At 39.8% G+C, this 13,484-nt stretch overlaps 1 protein-coding gene across 1 annotated transcript in view; it reads right to left on the bottom strand.

The window, feature by feature from the left end:
- The window catches only part of LOC120556103 (transmembrane protein 266-like), a 50,473-nt gene that overhangs the window by 30,784 nt on the left and 6,205 nt on the right, over window positions 1–13,484 (bottom strand). The window contains exon 3 of the mRNA XM_039795497.1: window positions 4,899–5,090. Coding sequence (XP_039651431.1) covers window positions 4,899–5,090 — 192 coding nt within the window. The remainder of the gene's footprint in view (window positions 1–4,898; window positions 5,091–13,484) is intronic.

Raw genomic sequence — 13,484 nt, 5'->3', positions numbered from 1 at the left:
AACACCTGATGTGATGCAAGACCCATAAACAACTTAATATTTCTCCTCTATTATCACAAAGCAAGATATACAGTATAGGTGATTAATGCGAGAGATTAGTATAGCGTTTTAAGGAATCATGGCGATGTAACACACACATTACTGGAGCTCATGCCTGGTGCATTTAAATGGAATTTCATTAAAACTAAACGAAAGAATGATGACTTTTACAACTCCCACTGGCAGCATTTTTACAGGCAGACATTTTGCACTAATGACTTGAATATGAAATAGTGACCCCATCGCACTAAGCACAGTTTCAGTAAATAGGGCTCCCTGGTAAAATAACCTTCACCGCATTGGCTGGTAAATCTGTTGTTAGAGCTTTCAGTTTTTCAGCCTCGGGACCAGAAGGAAGAACTTAAGTCTCTTGCCCCCGGACCCAAGCTCATTTGAACATATTGGTAGTCTCGTTTTGTGATTACTCAACAACAGCAGGCTTGTGACCCAGTTATTGGCCAATTCTAAGCTTAAGCAGCCTTACAGGTATTTCACAAGTTGACCTACAATAGCAAATGCTGCATGCATAATTCATCACTGTATGTTTCCTAACAACACCAGCCCAAGACAGCGAGGACAATCACAGTAAACATACGCACGTCTATCCATTATGCATATGGATGGAAATACATGCTATCACTGACCCTAATATGAAATAGGACACATAATGGCTGTACTGGCTCTGATACAAGCACAGTGTGAGTGTCGGCACCGCCTACTGTTGACGTTGCGTCTGTGAAATCCATCTGTTTCTGACCATGACTGGCTAACTGAAGGGAACCAATGGAGTGAGACCTGATTTGGTGTCAAACGGAGTACTTGGATGAGGTAGTGTGTATGGATTTGGCGTGTGTGTGTTGGGTCCTGTACTACAGCTTATGGTGTTTATGTGCATCCTATTGAGAGCTTGAGCTAAGAGCCAGGTTTGAGTCAGAGTTGCTGGACAGAATAGAAAGACTGGACAGTGAGCAGGTTTTGCACAGGGGAAAAAAAATCTGTTAATGTTGTGACTAATCAAAAGGACAGCTGTGATTGTGACCTCATATCCATATGCTCTGTACCAGCATTTCACACAATCGTGTTATAGCGGAAAAAGCAAAGGACCACGCCCACGATCAGCAGGTCAGACATTTAACGTGCCTTTGACTAAAATGGCGTTACAGTATTTTCTTTATCTATATAATTAATTTTTATTGCTATCGTTCTTGAACTGGAAGTTTACAGAACTTAATTGAGTAAGCCTTGAGTCCAATATACTCTTGGTGCAGTGAAGGCTAAAATCAGAAACCCATACAGAATTTCCAGTAAGAGGAAAAATAAAACTCAGAATCGTCAAAACAAAAAGTGAGAGCCAAGTAATGATGCTTGGTTACATACAAACAGAGGTGTCAAGTAACGAAGTACAAATACTTTGTTACCTTACTTAAGTAGAAATTTTGGGTATCTATACTTTACTGGAGTAATTATTTTACAGCATACTTTTTACTTCTACTCCTTACATTTTCACACAATTATCTGTACTTTCTACTTCTTACATTTTAAAAATAGCCTCGTTACTCCTATTTCAGTTCGGCCTAACCCTAACCCGGGAGGCTTCAATGTGCCCTCAGCCCTAAAGTTAAACATGGCTTGTCATCGTCTAAAAAAAAACACAAAATAAAACCCTATCCAGACAAATCGCGCCATCCGGATAGAGCGAATTTGATTGTGGTTGGATGAGAAGTTTAAACATATACCATTCTGACACCCTATTGGTTTGTATGCAATCTATCACACCTGCACAGACACAGTGCTAATACAGCACCGGTGCCTTAACGACCGTTATCTACCGGACCGAATAGCAACGCAGATTTCGGTGCCTTATTAGGTGCCACTGAAATGACTGCGCTTCTCTCTGATGCTCCAACGGACGTTAGAGGGAACTGAAACATCGCCGCAGGGAACGCTAGTTAACACTACACTCGACAGCAGGTAACGTTAGCCTACCGTTAGCTAGCAGCTGGAGTAAACACAGTCAAAATGCTGACAGCTAAACGGTGTAAAAGTGTGTCTGTATTTCACTGGAGAGGATTCTAACACCAGACTGTAGCTGCCGTTGTCTGAAAAACACAGAAGAGATCTGTCACCTTTTTCAGCCCTTCTGAGTTTGCAGGTATGATTTTAATATAACATTATTATAGTCATAATGGCCTTTAGAAAAATATTTTTATTGTGGAGGTGGGGTAGTGCACTATAGGCCCCTGTGGGGCGGGCTAAGCTTTGTCCTCAATGGCATTTTCCCCCTTACATTACTTTTACTTTTATACTTTAAGTAGTTTTGAAACCAGTACTTTCACACTTTTACTTGAGTAAAAAGCTTGAGTTAATACTTCAACTTCTACAGAAGTCTTTTCAAACCCTAGTATCTATACTTCTACTTGAGTAATGAATGTGAATACTTTTGACACCTCTGCATACAAATAATAGAAAACATACTTAGAAATCAGTCAAGAACAGTCTGTGGCAATGTGTAAGTTATGAATGACTTCATACATAGTACTACATTAATGACATCAAACAATTGGAAGTGTTGGAGTACAACCTAAACAGCCTGATTTTGATCACCCATGTGAGACCCAATAAAATAATTAAACGTGACAGCATGTATAGTTAGACTGTACAAAAGACTTAAGAGTGTGATATTATCGGCTCCTGCGCTGCAAAATGTCACTTGCAATAAAGGCCCATATTGTCAGCAGGCAGGGGGAGGAGGGGGGATATTTAGTCTGAAATGATGAATTGATCTCAGTTAAGTTATGGACGCTGGACAACCCAGAGGTTGTCACTTAATGATTAATGGAGGTAATACTGAGCAACAGGGACAGCAAGTCAAGGACTTGGGGAGGGACACTTAATACATGATGGATGATAATCATGCATACTACATACAGTCTAAGGCATTTAAGCAAATGTGATGGGGCGTGTGCGTGTGTGTGCGTGTGTTTGGTGTGTGTGTGTGTATGTGTGAGTGTGTGTGTGTGTATGCATGCAAGTACAAACAAGGGCTATGGGTAAAAACTATAAATAAATATAAGTCTGTTAAATGTGAAAATATCCTACCATACTGACATATTGTATCACTAGACAGCAACTACGATAATAATTTGAGCAAAAGGTTGACAGTCTATTCTAGTCAGTATATTGGAATATGTTTAGCTTTATTGATAAACAGTCTGACAAACTGAATTACAGTAGCATAAGCTTAATGTGGAATCATAGCTAAAATGTGCTATGTCTTTCAAATTTCACATCCCAAGTTTGCAACACAGGCTTTCTGTTAAAGATATTTAGTGTCCAAGCTATGGTGGCCCTGAAGTGCAACAGGACTGCAAATCACACAACACGACACCAAATCGCTAGACAGCAATACACCACAACACCACAGCAAATCGCCAATATTTCTTCAGTATGTTTTCATTGCAGACATTTGCTATACATCATATAATATCACACTGCTGAAAATGTGAAGATCAGTAAAGTTTGCTTTGCATCAATCAGGTCTTCAAGACACTAGAGCTGTATGTTTAGATAGGACCAGTAAGATTGAGTGGCTTACCACTGCTGTCACTGGCTCTTAAGTCTGATGTTTTGGCCAATGTAATCACCTCAGGGTGAAGCTGACCAGCTCTGAATACTAATTGGTTCAGCAACCTTTTTTACTCTGAATCATTTTTCACATTATGCATGTAAGTACTTACTCCCAACAACTCTCCTTGACATAAGTGTATACCATTTTTCCACAAAATTCAACACACATTTTCATTTGTGTGACATTTTTAATCAGGTGATGCTGCAGCTATTATGCATTTTAAATTAATTTGCATTTCACCTTGCCAGAATGCAGGCGTAAGAGTAATGTCACAATACTCTTTTACTTTAACTTTATTTTATACTTTTTTTGAAATATACAAACAAAATGGTATGGTTAATTTGAGCGGATATCTCTCTCTCTCTCTCTCTCTCTCTCTAGAATTTAACTGTAACGTAATCCTTTTTAATGTGTAAAAAGGAAAAAAAAATCTGGCGGCTGCTAGTATCAAGAGCAGAAAAGAAATGACTGCAGCAAACAAAATGCATACAAACAAGAAACACTTCTTCACTCACGTTTGTTATGGTTTGTAACAGGTTGACTGAGAAACTGACTGAAAAACACAAACTCTGCCAATCATCCCACTTCAGGATATTTGTTTAAAACACATCATTCATTGTTTTGTAGAGAAGGGTATTCTGATATGGTAATATCACTGGCATGTGCACCAACTTTATGATGTGCATTGACAAGAGGTTGTTTTAAAAGGCAGGCTAGCTATTCATTTGCTGATGGAGAACGATTTGAAGCTGATTGGAAGCTCTTATAGAAGACATTTTTAGTAGTTTGTCTACACTCTGACGTGAAATCAGTAATAACATAAGAAAGAGAAAATGGGGGATCATCTGAAGCCAGCAGAGATAAGTGAAGGGGTGCTATAGAGGTAAAAATCCAACCAGTTACCAAAACCAGGTCAGTGTTTCTAACAAACATAACATGATAAGCTTAAGGTATGATAAATACACAGACCGTGTGTTTGTGCAACTTCCAACAGATTTTAGAAAAGTCCCCTACAGTAGAAAACAGTACCACCAGTGTGTCACTCACACCTCGCTGTTGCCAAACTGTTCACAGAAGCAAATTGTTGTCACTGTGAATTAACCCAAATAGCAGTTTGAAACCAAAAAATGATCACGTCTGTCACTCACACTTGCCACAGAGGCAACTCATATTAAAAACAAATAAACCATCTATCATATGGAACAATGCTCACAACAGTAGCTTCACTCACCCTTCTCTGTTTTCATCTTCATCTGCGTTGGAGAGGAGCTGAGAGCCAGCCAGCGAGAGGTCAAGAGCTGCGAGGGGCAGATCTCTGTAGCCAAAACTCACCAGCTGCACTGGAGGAGCCAAGTACTGGTTCTCATCCTCCACTGGCTGGGAGATGATCTCCAAGTCCGATAGACCGGCCTGCTCCACTTCCCTAGTTACATGCCAACACCAGCAACAGAAAAACAAAAGACACACACACATGCAAGCACAAACAGGAAACAGAATAGAAGCATACATTACTTTTTTTTTTTTTTTTTAAAACAGAGACACATTTCTGAGATGTGAGCAGAACAATTCAATCACACCAGTAAAATGAATATAGAATTGATGCTAGACTGGAAACATTTAGGGGGTGGATGCTATGTCTGACTTTCAGAAATAAAAATGCTAGATTAGTGTCATTCTCTGGTAGCCTTGAAGAAGCCATCTTTTTTTTCAGTTTTTTCAGGTAAACACTTAAATAAAAAAAAAACACAGTGAAATGGCACTAATCAATTACCATAAAAGTAGCAGATATAGCCTAGATATCAAAGCAGAAGAAAAAGGACAGAGTTTTGTTATGCATACATATGAGCACAAAATCAATGCAGATAAAAAAAAGACAAATTTTTCAGCCCAGCAACTTCACTAAGAACACATTCTTATTAACAGTGATGGCCTCGGGGAGTAAATGCAGGGTCAGGGTTACACTCCAACACCCACTCAGCACTAGGGAGCAACTGAGCCCTCACACAATACTCCACTGTTGAGGACCAGAGGAGCTGCAGGTACAGTGCCTTGCTCTAAGACAGTGATTACTGGGGGGAGAGCGTGTGTTGCTATGACTGACCAGAATTTCTTAAATAGTCTGAAAATTTGAACCAGCTGTCATCCAATAGTAAACAAGCCGTATTCATACAACACATAAAAAAGAAGAATGTGACAACATTGAAGACAATGTTGTAATGATAAAAGATTATTGAATTAAACAACTCTAAAGATCACTGTTAGATTTTTTACAATGTTTATTTTATGCTCATCATTTTTTAATTATTTAAATGCCACACCAGTATTAGACTATTTGAAGTGTGTAATGTCAATGAGTCTATCTCTCCAAGTTATGCTTCTGCGCAACTAAGCTAATTAAGCTACTTGGTTGTGGCAGGTCATCCTCAGCTACAGTGAAGTTTTCCAGCTTTATTACACAACATTGTTTAATACTTGATTCTGATTGGTCAATCATGGCATTGTACAGTATGTTATTTCTGTATAACGGACCGCGTTGCCATGGATAGAGAACTTATCAAAGACTCTGGAGGACCAATTAAATCAATGAAATCATTTTTGAATCAACATTTGTGCTCATACGGAGCTTATATATGTACCGCTAATCAGCGGATCACATAGGGAGAGAGAGGGTGGAGAAAATGGGAATCACTAACAGCGCTAATGGCTATGGTGCAAATTCAATTCAATTCAATTCAATTTTATTTATAGTATCAAATCATAACACGAGTTATCTCGAGACACTTTACAGATAGAGTAGGTCTAGACCACACTCTATAATTTACAAAGCCCCAACAATTACAGTAATTCCCTCAAGAGCAAGCAGTGCGACAGTGGCAAGGAAAAACTCCCTCTTGGGAAGAAACCTCGGACAGAACCAGGCTCTTGGTAGGCGGTGTCTGACGGTGCCGGTTGGGGATGTGGTGAACAGTGGCAATAATAGTCACATTAATAATGGAAAAGTGACTTAAAATGGTAGTCGTAGTAGTTCATGTCATATCAGTGCGCTGCAGGGCATTACAGGATGTAGCGTAGCCCAGCAGAGCATGGATGGATGTAGCAGGAAGTAGCAGGGTTCAGCAGAATGCAGCATGACATTGCAGGGCACCGCAGAGCTTAGCAGGGAGTGCAGCAGGACCACGGCGACAGCTGTAACCAAGATCTCGGTGCCAACGTTCTCCAAGGAAATACGTTGGGTGAAAAAACATAAGGACCCCGGAACAGAGCATTAGTCAGCTTTATAGTTAGCTTACTCACTGGGCTTCTGCCCATGCTTCCCACCAGAGAGTTGTGCTCACCAGCGGTAAAGTTAACCGTCCCGACTGGGACGCAGGCGTTATCAGCAGGTAACCTCAATTCTACATTATCCTTCACATAAAGTAGGGTAGTTCGATTATAATACCAGAAACTCTTTCACATAATTAAAGTAAATGATTTTTAAAACATATTTCAATTTAGTGATACCCATTTGTCTGAGGTAAAACATATAGATAACATATACATGGATCAAATGTTTAATTAATTCATACAGTAAATGACAGGTTGGATGTTAATCTAATAAATATACCAACATTCCTCTGTGTTCATACCAGCAGACCTCCACCCTACACCCTTATCCACCTAGAGTCTTTATCTAAACACATCAAGGCTGATCAGTTGTGGGCCAGCAGCATATAACCCAGAGTGCCCACAAGCCCCAGTTGTGTAAAAGCTGGGCCATCTCAGTAAAGCGTGGAGGTGGAAACAAATGCTGAGTGCAGCTGCGACTGACTGTGTGTGCCCTGTGGTGTGTATTTTTAGACCAGAGCAGATGCTGGTGTAACATGTCTGCTATGACATCATCGCCTCTCCTTTTGTCAGCTGAGTGGATCCCCACCAACGTCAAAGGAAGTCAGGAAAAGGGTGAATGGGGTAGGGAAACTAGAGGAGTGGGAGAAAATGGGGTTGGATATCAGTGCTTGCAAGGACAGGGGTGGGCAATAAAGAAAGAAAGGAGCTATAAACAATGAAAAGAAGAGAAGATGGATAAAAAAAGAAATGGACCTGAGAGACTGGGTTGGAAGCAGAAAGAGGCGCAAGGGAAAGACAAGGGGGGAAGAGCAGCACAAAGGTTCAGGAGGAGGACTGACAGTGAAACGAGGAGGTCAAACATAGAGTGAAGATAAACAAAGGTAAATAGGGAGAAAATGGTAAGGGGAGAGAGGAAAGAAAGTTGACTACAGATAGGCATAGTGAAAAAGAGTGAAAATGTAGGGGTGATAAGACGTGATAAAAAGGAAAACAAGGTGGTAAAAGAATCTCACAGATATAAATATCAAATTCTAAAGTTAACTTTTAAGCATGATATCGCAAGTCATTCTCTATTTATCTCGTGTCTTAAAACTCAAAGAAAAACTGAAGTGATTGTATAAATGGTTGTGTGCAGAGAGAACAACAAAGGGTATATTCAGCAGCCATTTGCCATACACGTATACACTTTTTACACTTTGCGTTTCTGAGTTATTTTCCTTCCTCATCCTACAGTCATCTTCAGATGGCAGTGACAAACAACACTGAGTGACCTAAAATACTGAGAGGAGAGACATCAATCTGACAGAGAGGCATACCTTAAGGAAAGGACATACAGGTAAACAGACAGGACAGGACAGATAGATATACAGGCAGAAAACAGAAAAAACCCAAAACACACACACACACACAGTGACCCTATACAACAACACAAGCACAGTTTATTAAAATATGCAGTGATAATGTCAACGCTAAAGGGCCTTTGATGCAATCTGGAGTGACCTGAGCTGTTGGAGGGCATCCTAATATCTGCGAATGAGTGAGTGAGTGAGTGAGTGAGTGAGTGAGTGAGTGAGTGAGTGAGTGAGTGAGTGAGTGAGTGAGTGAGGTAGGTGAGTGAGTGAGTGAGGTGAGTGAGGTGTGTGTGTGTGTGTGTGTGTGTGTGTGTGTGTGTGTGTGTGTGTGTGTGTGTGTGTGTGTGTGTGTGTGTGTGTGTGTGTGTGTGTGTGTGTGTGTGTTTGGCAGGACAGCCTGTTATGGGAATCATGATGACATCATCAAAGCCACCAAGGCTGATCTGATCTAAACTCTGACTCTGTGACCTTAACACCAAGAAATAAGGAAGTAACCAGCCAAATACACACGGAAATAATATTAGATATTAACATTTCTTTCACTTTTATCCAAGGCACCAAGCAGCTTCTTACTGAGCCATAAACACATAACTCAAACATGAGTGACTACACTAGGAAACAAGCCCTTAAAAGACCATGCTAAGGTTTTGAGCGAAAGCACTGTGAAGGTGCAGGTTAAATATTGAACGTGAATGTGCGGAGTGAACAAGGCAACTGGAAGCAAATATGTCTTGCCCCGTTTTTCACTGAAATAAATGGGAGTGGTGTTTGGTCTAAGCACATCTTCAGTCAGCTTATGCATTACAGCTGCTACCAGGAAATTGTGAAATATGAATTTGCAGCCCTTGCATCCACCTCCTTGCAGCACATACTCTCCACAGCTGAGGCCATGTGCTGGCATTTCCCACACAAGCACCTATCAAACAAAAAGTTTGGCAGGGAGGCGTCTTTTCATCTCTCTAAGCTAATGCCAGTCACTCACTGAGACACCCCTGTCCAGTTCTCCACTGGTTCTCCTCACACCACAACTCAGTTTCTCTCCGAAGGCCGTTACTTTTCCTGATTCTCAGCTGCTCCAGGTCTCTTGGACACCTAGCAGGCTCATAATTGTAAGGTATATCATATGAATATGAATACAAATTTTCAACTTCTCCAGTGTCAAAATTAGCATTGTGATCCATATTTATTAATGTTAAACTGACCGATCTCCCTCCTTGCTACGTCTCGTCATTCTTTTTTTTAAACCCAACAAGTAAACAAATGAACACCAACAGAGCATGAATAGGAAAAAGGCACCAGCTGTAGTTATGTTACCACAATAAAACCACTGAACACACACTGAACAACCAAATGAATGAGTCACAGCCATTGTAAGCAGGTGTATTCTTTATCTGTTTCAGGTAAATAAGCATGTGCCCATTGGCTGCAGAGACCTTAAGCTGTACACACTCTCTGTCCTCTGTCTCCTGTACAAAACGGCCTGGCTCATCTATTTATCATTCAAGGTGAAAGTCTTATTTTCTCACTTTTGAGAAGGTAGTTGTTACCTTTCTTAAATGTAGATGTGCTTGAAGCAGGTTGAAAGAAAGCTATAGCAACACAAAGGAAAATTACGACATATAATTACAAAATAACTGCCAGAATACATCACAGACTGAGGATCTTTCATATGATAAAAGTTAAGGGTGAAAGCTTCTTCAAAAAGTAGAGGTGGTAGCAGTTCCCAAGCGTAGTCTATCATCTCTGCATGTATAGCATACAACAGCAGTGTTATTTGTTTTTCATTAATAATAACCCTTTGTTTTCAACATGAAGTGTTATTGCAGTCTAGTCTCAAGAGTTGCTGCCCTCATCCTAATTTGATGGGATTGTTTCCCTTGGCAAGAGGGTCCTACATTCTTTGAAGATACATACTCTATATAGTCAAAATATAGTCACCAGAGGCTGTAATGCTGTTGACTCGTGTACAATGCAATATGTTTTATATGAGTGAAGAAGAATATCACTTTTTTTTCCGTAGACAGCAGCCTTTTCTTGTCTGTTCAGAAAATGTAATGATTTCAGTAATGGACAGGTACAAAGTATACATGCATACAAATACAATGAAATAATGAACAGGATGAGAGCATAACACAGCAGGGAATTAAATCTGTAAATGTAAGTTTAAGAAAGCCTGTCTTAAAATAAACTTAAAACAGGACTTTAGAGTCAGTTAGCTTTATATTCTCCTATAAAAACAAGTTGTCAAGAGGTTAGAATGTCTAGTGGCCGTTCTGAGGCAGGCTTTACAATTGATGCAAGAATTTGGCACTCAATATTTTCCTTTGAAGGCCCTGAAAACCTATTAACTCAATCCTTCTATTACTATGAGCAATGTAGTCCTACATAAATATAAAATCATATGCCAAAGTTGGAAAAGTTCTGTTTATTTCAACTGAGAGATTTATGTGTATTTTGTGTTTTGTCAGTGATCTTCTGGCTGGTTTAAGGTGGGCTGGGCTCAGTGGCCATGTATTTCTGAGGACCGATGAGGATTTTGCAACATTTAAATCAGAATGTGATGACACTTGTGCGGTTGCCTGCTTAAACTGTGTTATTTAATTCTAAATATTTAGGGTTATGGATAACTACATAGGATTTAGTTTCCAGGGGCTTTAAATTACAGGTAAAAATAAATTCGCACACACTATTTAGTAGAAGCAACATCCCCCTACTGTAGTTATTCAATCTTTCCAGCATACCAGTTATGTTTAATAAAAACTTACAGTTGGTGGCTTTCAGTGCAACATCACTATTACTGACTTAGTTCTGCACTATAAAATTACCAAGGGCATGCAATGTGTCATCATGTGTCCAACTACAGTAATGTATGTCAGGATGGACTAGTATGCTGTTGTACTGTGGACGTTGTCAATGTGCCTCTATGACAAATACCTCTACTTATTTTACTTGGCAAAGACTTATTTCCCACTCTGAGACTGTGGATGTGCAGTATTATGCCACAGCAGGTTGGCCTGATAGATGTTGTCCTCTCCATGCTTCTCCTACACACAACATCTCATCTATACCACCTCTCATCTACAGCACAGCAGCAGGTTTGGCTCTCTTCCCAAACAATCAGTACCGTACACATAACCACTCATGACAGACACAAGCTGTCCAGAGCCCTACGGCCCACAGCTTACAGTAATGTTCCCTGGTGCGCTGCCTGGCTGCCAGTTAAGATATCAGGAAAAGCTGCTGACCCAGCCCATAGATTTGTACAATGTTCGGCAAAGTTTTTTTGTGGAGCAATAGGGTTAGGCATGCATTCTGAGATATTGAATGAATGAATGTTTTGCTACTCCACTCCTCTCGCAGGCTTAAACTTGCTTTTTTTTGTCAAAGTTACATTAATATTGCATGGAAAATGCAGACTCATTTACAAAGTGGGTTGTACATCATAGCTCCCTATAAATGAAACCCAAAAGAGACTAAATAAACAAACGTGAATATTATGAAAAGTATAGTATGAATTCAACAGCTCCATGCATTCAAAAGGTGCTGTTCAGCATACAGGTGTTGTAATAATTTTGTTATAATTCATTAATATAATATACATGGCAATGACTTTAATGCACTAAAATGCAAACAATGTCATAGAAAAAAACCCAAAGGACAAACCTGCCTCTGTTTCTATCAAAGTACAAATACAATATTTTTGCGGTCTTAAATACAAATACTGACCTTTCTGAGTAGTTCTTATCTAACAGGAAAGTGGCAATTGCAAAATTCTCAAAAGCATTATTTTATGGAAAGACTGCAACTGCAGAAAAGCACCCACAGGAAAGACGTGATATTCAGGGGAGCAGGATTCCCTGGGGCTGGCAGATAAAAGTACATTGTGGACTGTAGAGTTGTGGGCCAGGTAGGAAAGGTCATTATGTGACAAAAGTTGCTCAAGGGACTTCACTGACCAAAACAGAAGGTCATGTAAGTAACTGGAAGCCAGTGGCGCTGAAGAATGTTCCGCCTCCGACAACTAGAGGTGTCTCGCTCATGACCCTTGAGACCCCTATGCAATAAGACAGACTTGCAAGCAGCCCATGGGAAAAGAAAAGAAATGGCTTTGTTTGCTTATTAGCAAATGTTAGCATAAGCACCTAATGAATATCAGCATGTTAGCATGCTGACGTTAGCAGTAAGCTCAAAGAACTGCTGAACATTAATACAGCTCAACGGACCCAGTAGTCTGGTTGTAGACTCTTAGTCTTGTTTAGGGGCCATCTCTCTACTATTGGCAAACACATAAAGGCATAAATGAAGGCATAAATAAATAAATCTTTTGAAGCCTATACAGAAAAACAAAATCCTAACAAAACATGTAGGCCTATGGACGTTCTGATATCAATTTGGCTTCAAAGTGAACTCCTGTTAATATCCTGTTTAAACTTTTATTGGAAACTGCTCTAAAATTTATCTGCACTCTGCATTTTGAAATAAGATTAACTATTCACTGAATGAGATACATTTCATAGTAGTCCTATTAGCAGTGAAACAGTGGACATTACAGTAGGTAGTGGATATGTCTATGTCAGGCAGCATACAGTCTAGTACAATTAAAAAAAGGTACCATGGAATGGAAATATGTGAAAATATGGAGAAAAAAAATCTGCTTTCATGTTTTGACATAACAATTAGTGTAACTATATGCAATATATCAATAAAATGAAACCTATAAGCTGTTATATCCACATTCCATTATATCAAATAGATGTTACTCTGCTTATCACCTCCCCTTGAGAAGCACAATGGCAGCTTTAAAAAATACACTTTCTGTGGGAGTAAAGAAAGTGTATTTCCATCCAGGCACATTTTATCCTGAACCACTCTCCACTCTGTCCAATGCCTAAGTGGACTACAAGATCAACACACACACACGTTAGATTAGGCTTTCTGACTACAACGCCTGAGGATCTTAAACACACCCAAAACTTGGCCACAACATGGAGACACAAAACAGATGTTCTCTGCTCTCACCAGCTGCTGTGGAGAACTTTGGAGAAGCTGGACATCATTGTGTATTAGTGTTATGCACTCATCACATATGAGTATGTACACTGGTGGTGGAACAGCAAACACTGCAAACAATTTCACAA

The sequence above is a fragment of the Perca fluviatilis genome, chromosome 3 (genome assembly GCF_010015445.1).
Source record: "Perca fluviatilis chromosome 3, GENO_Pfluv_1.0, whole genome shotgun sequence".
Classification (NCBI taxonomy): Eukaryota; Metazoa; Chordata; class Actinopteri; order Perciformes; family Percidae; genus Perca; species Perca fluviatilis.
Note: the sequence above shows the minus strand (reverse complement) of the source record. Positions and strands in the feature narration are given on the sequence as shown.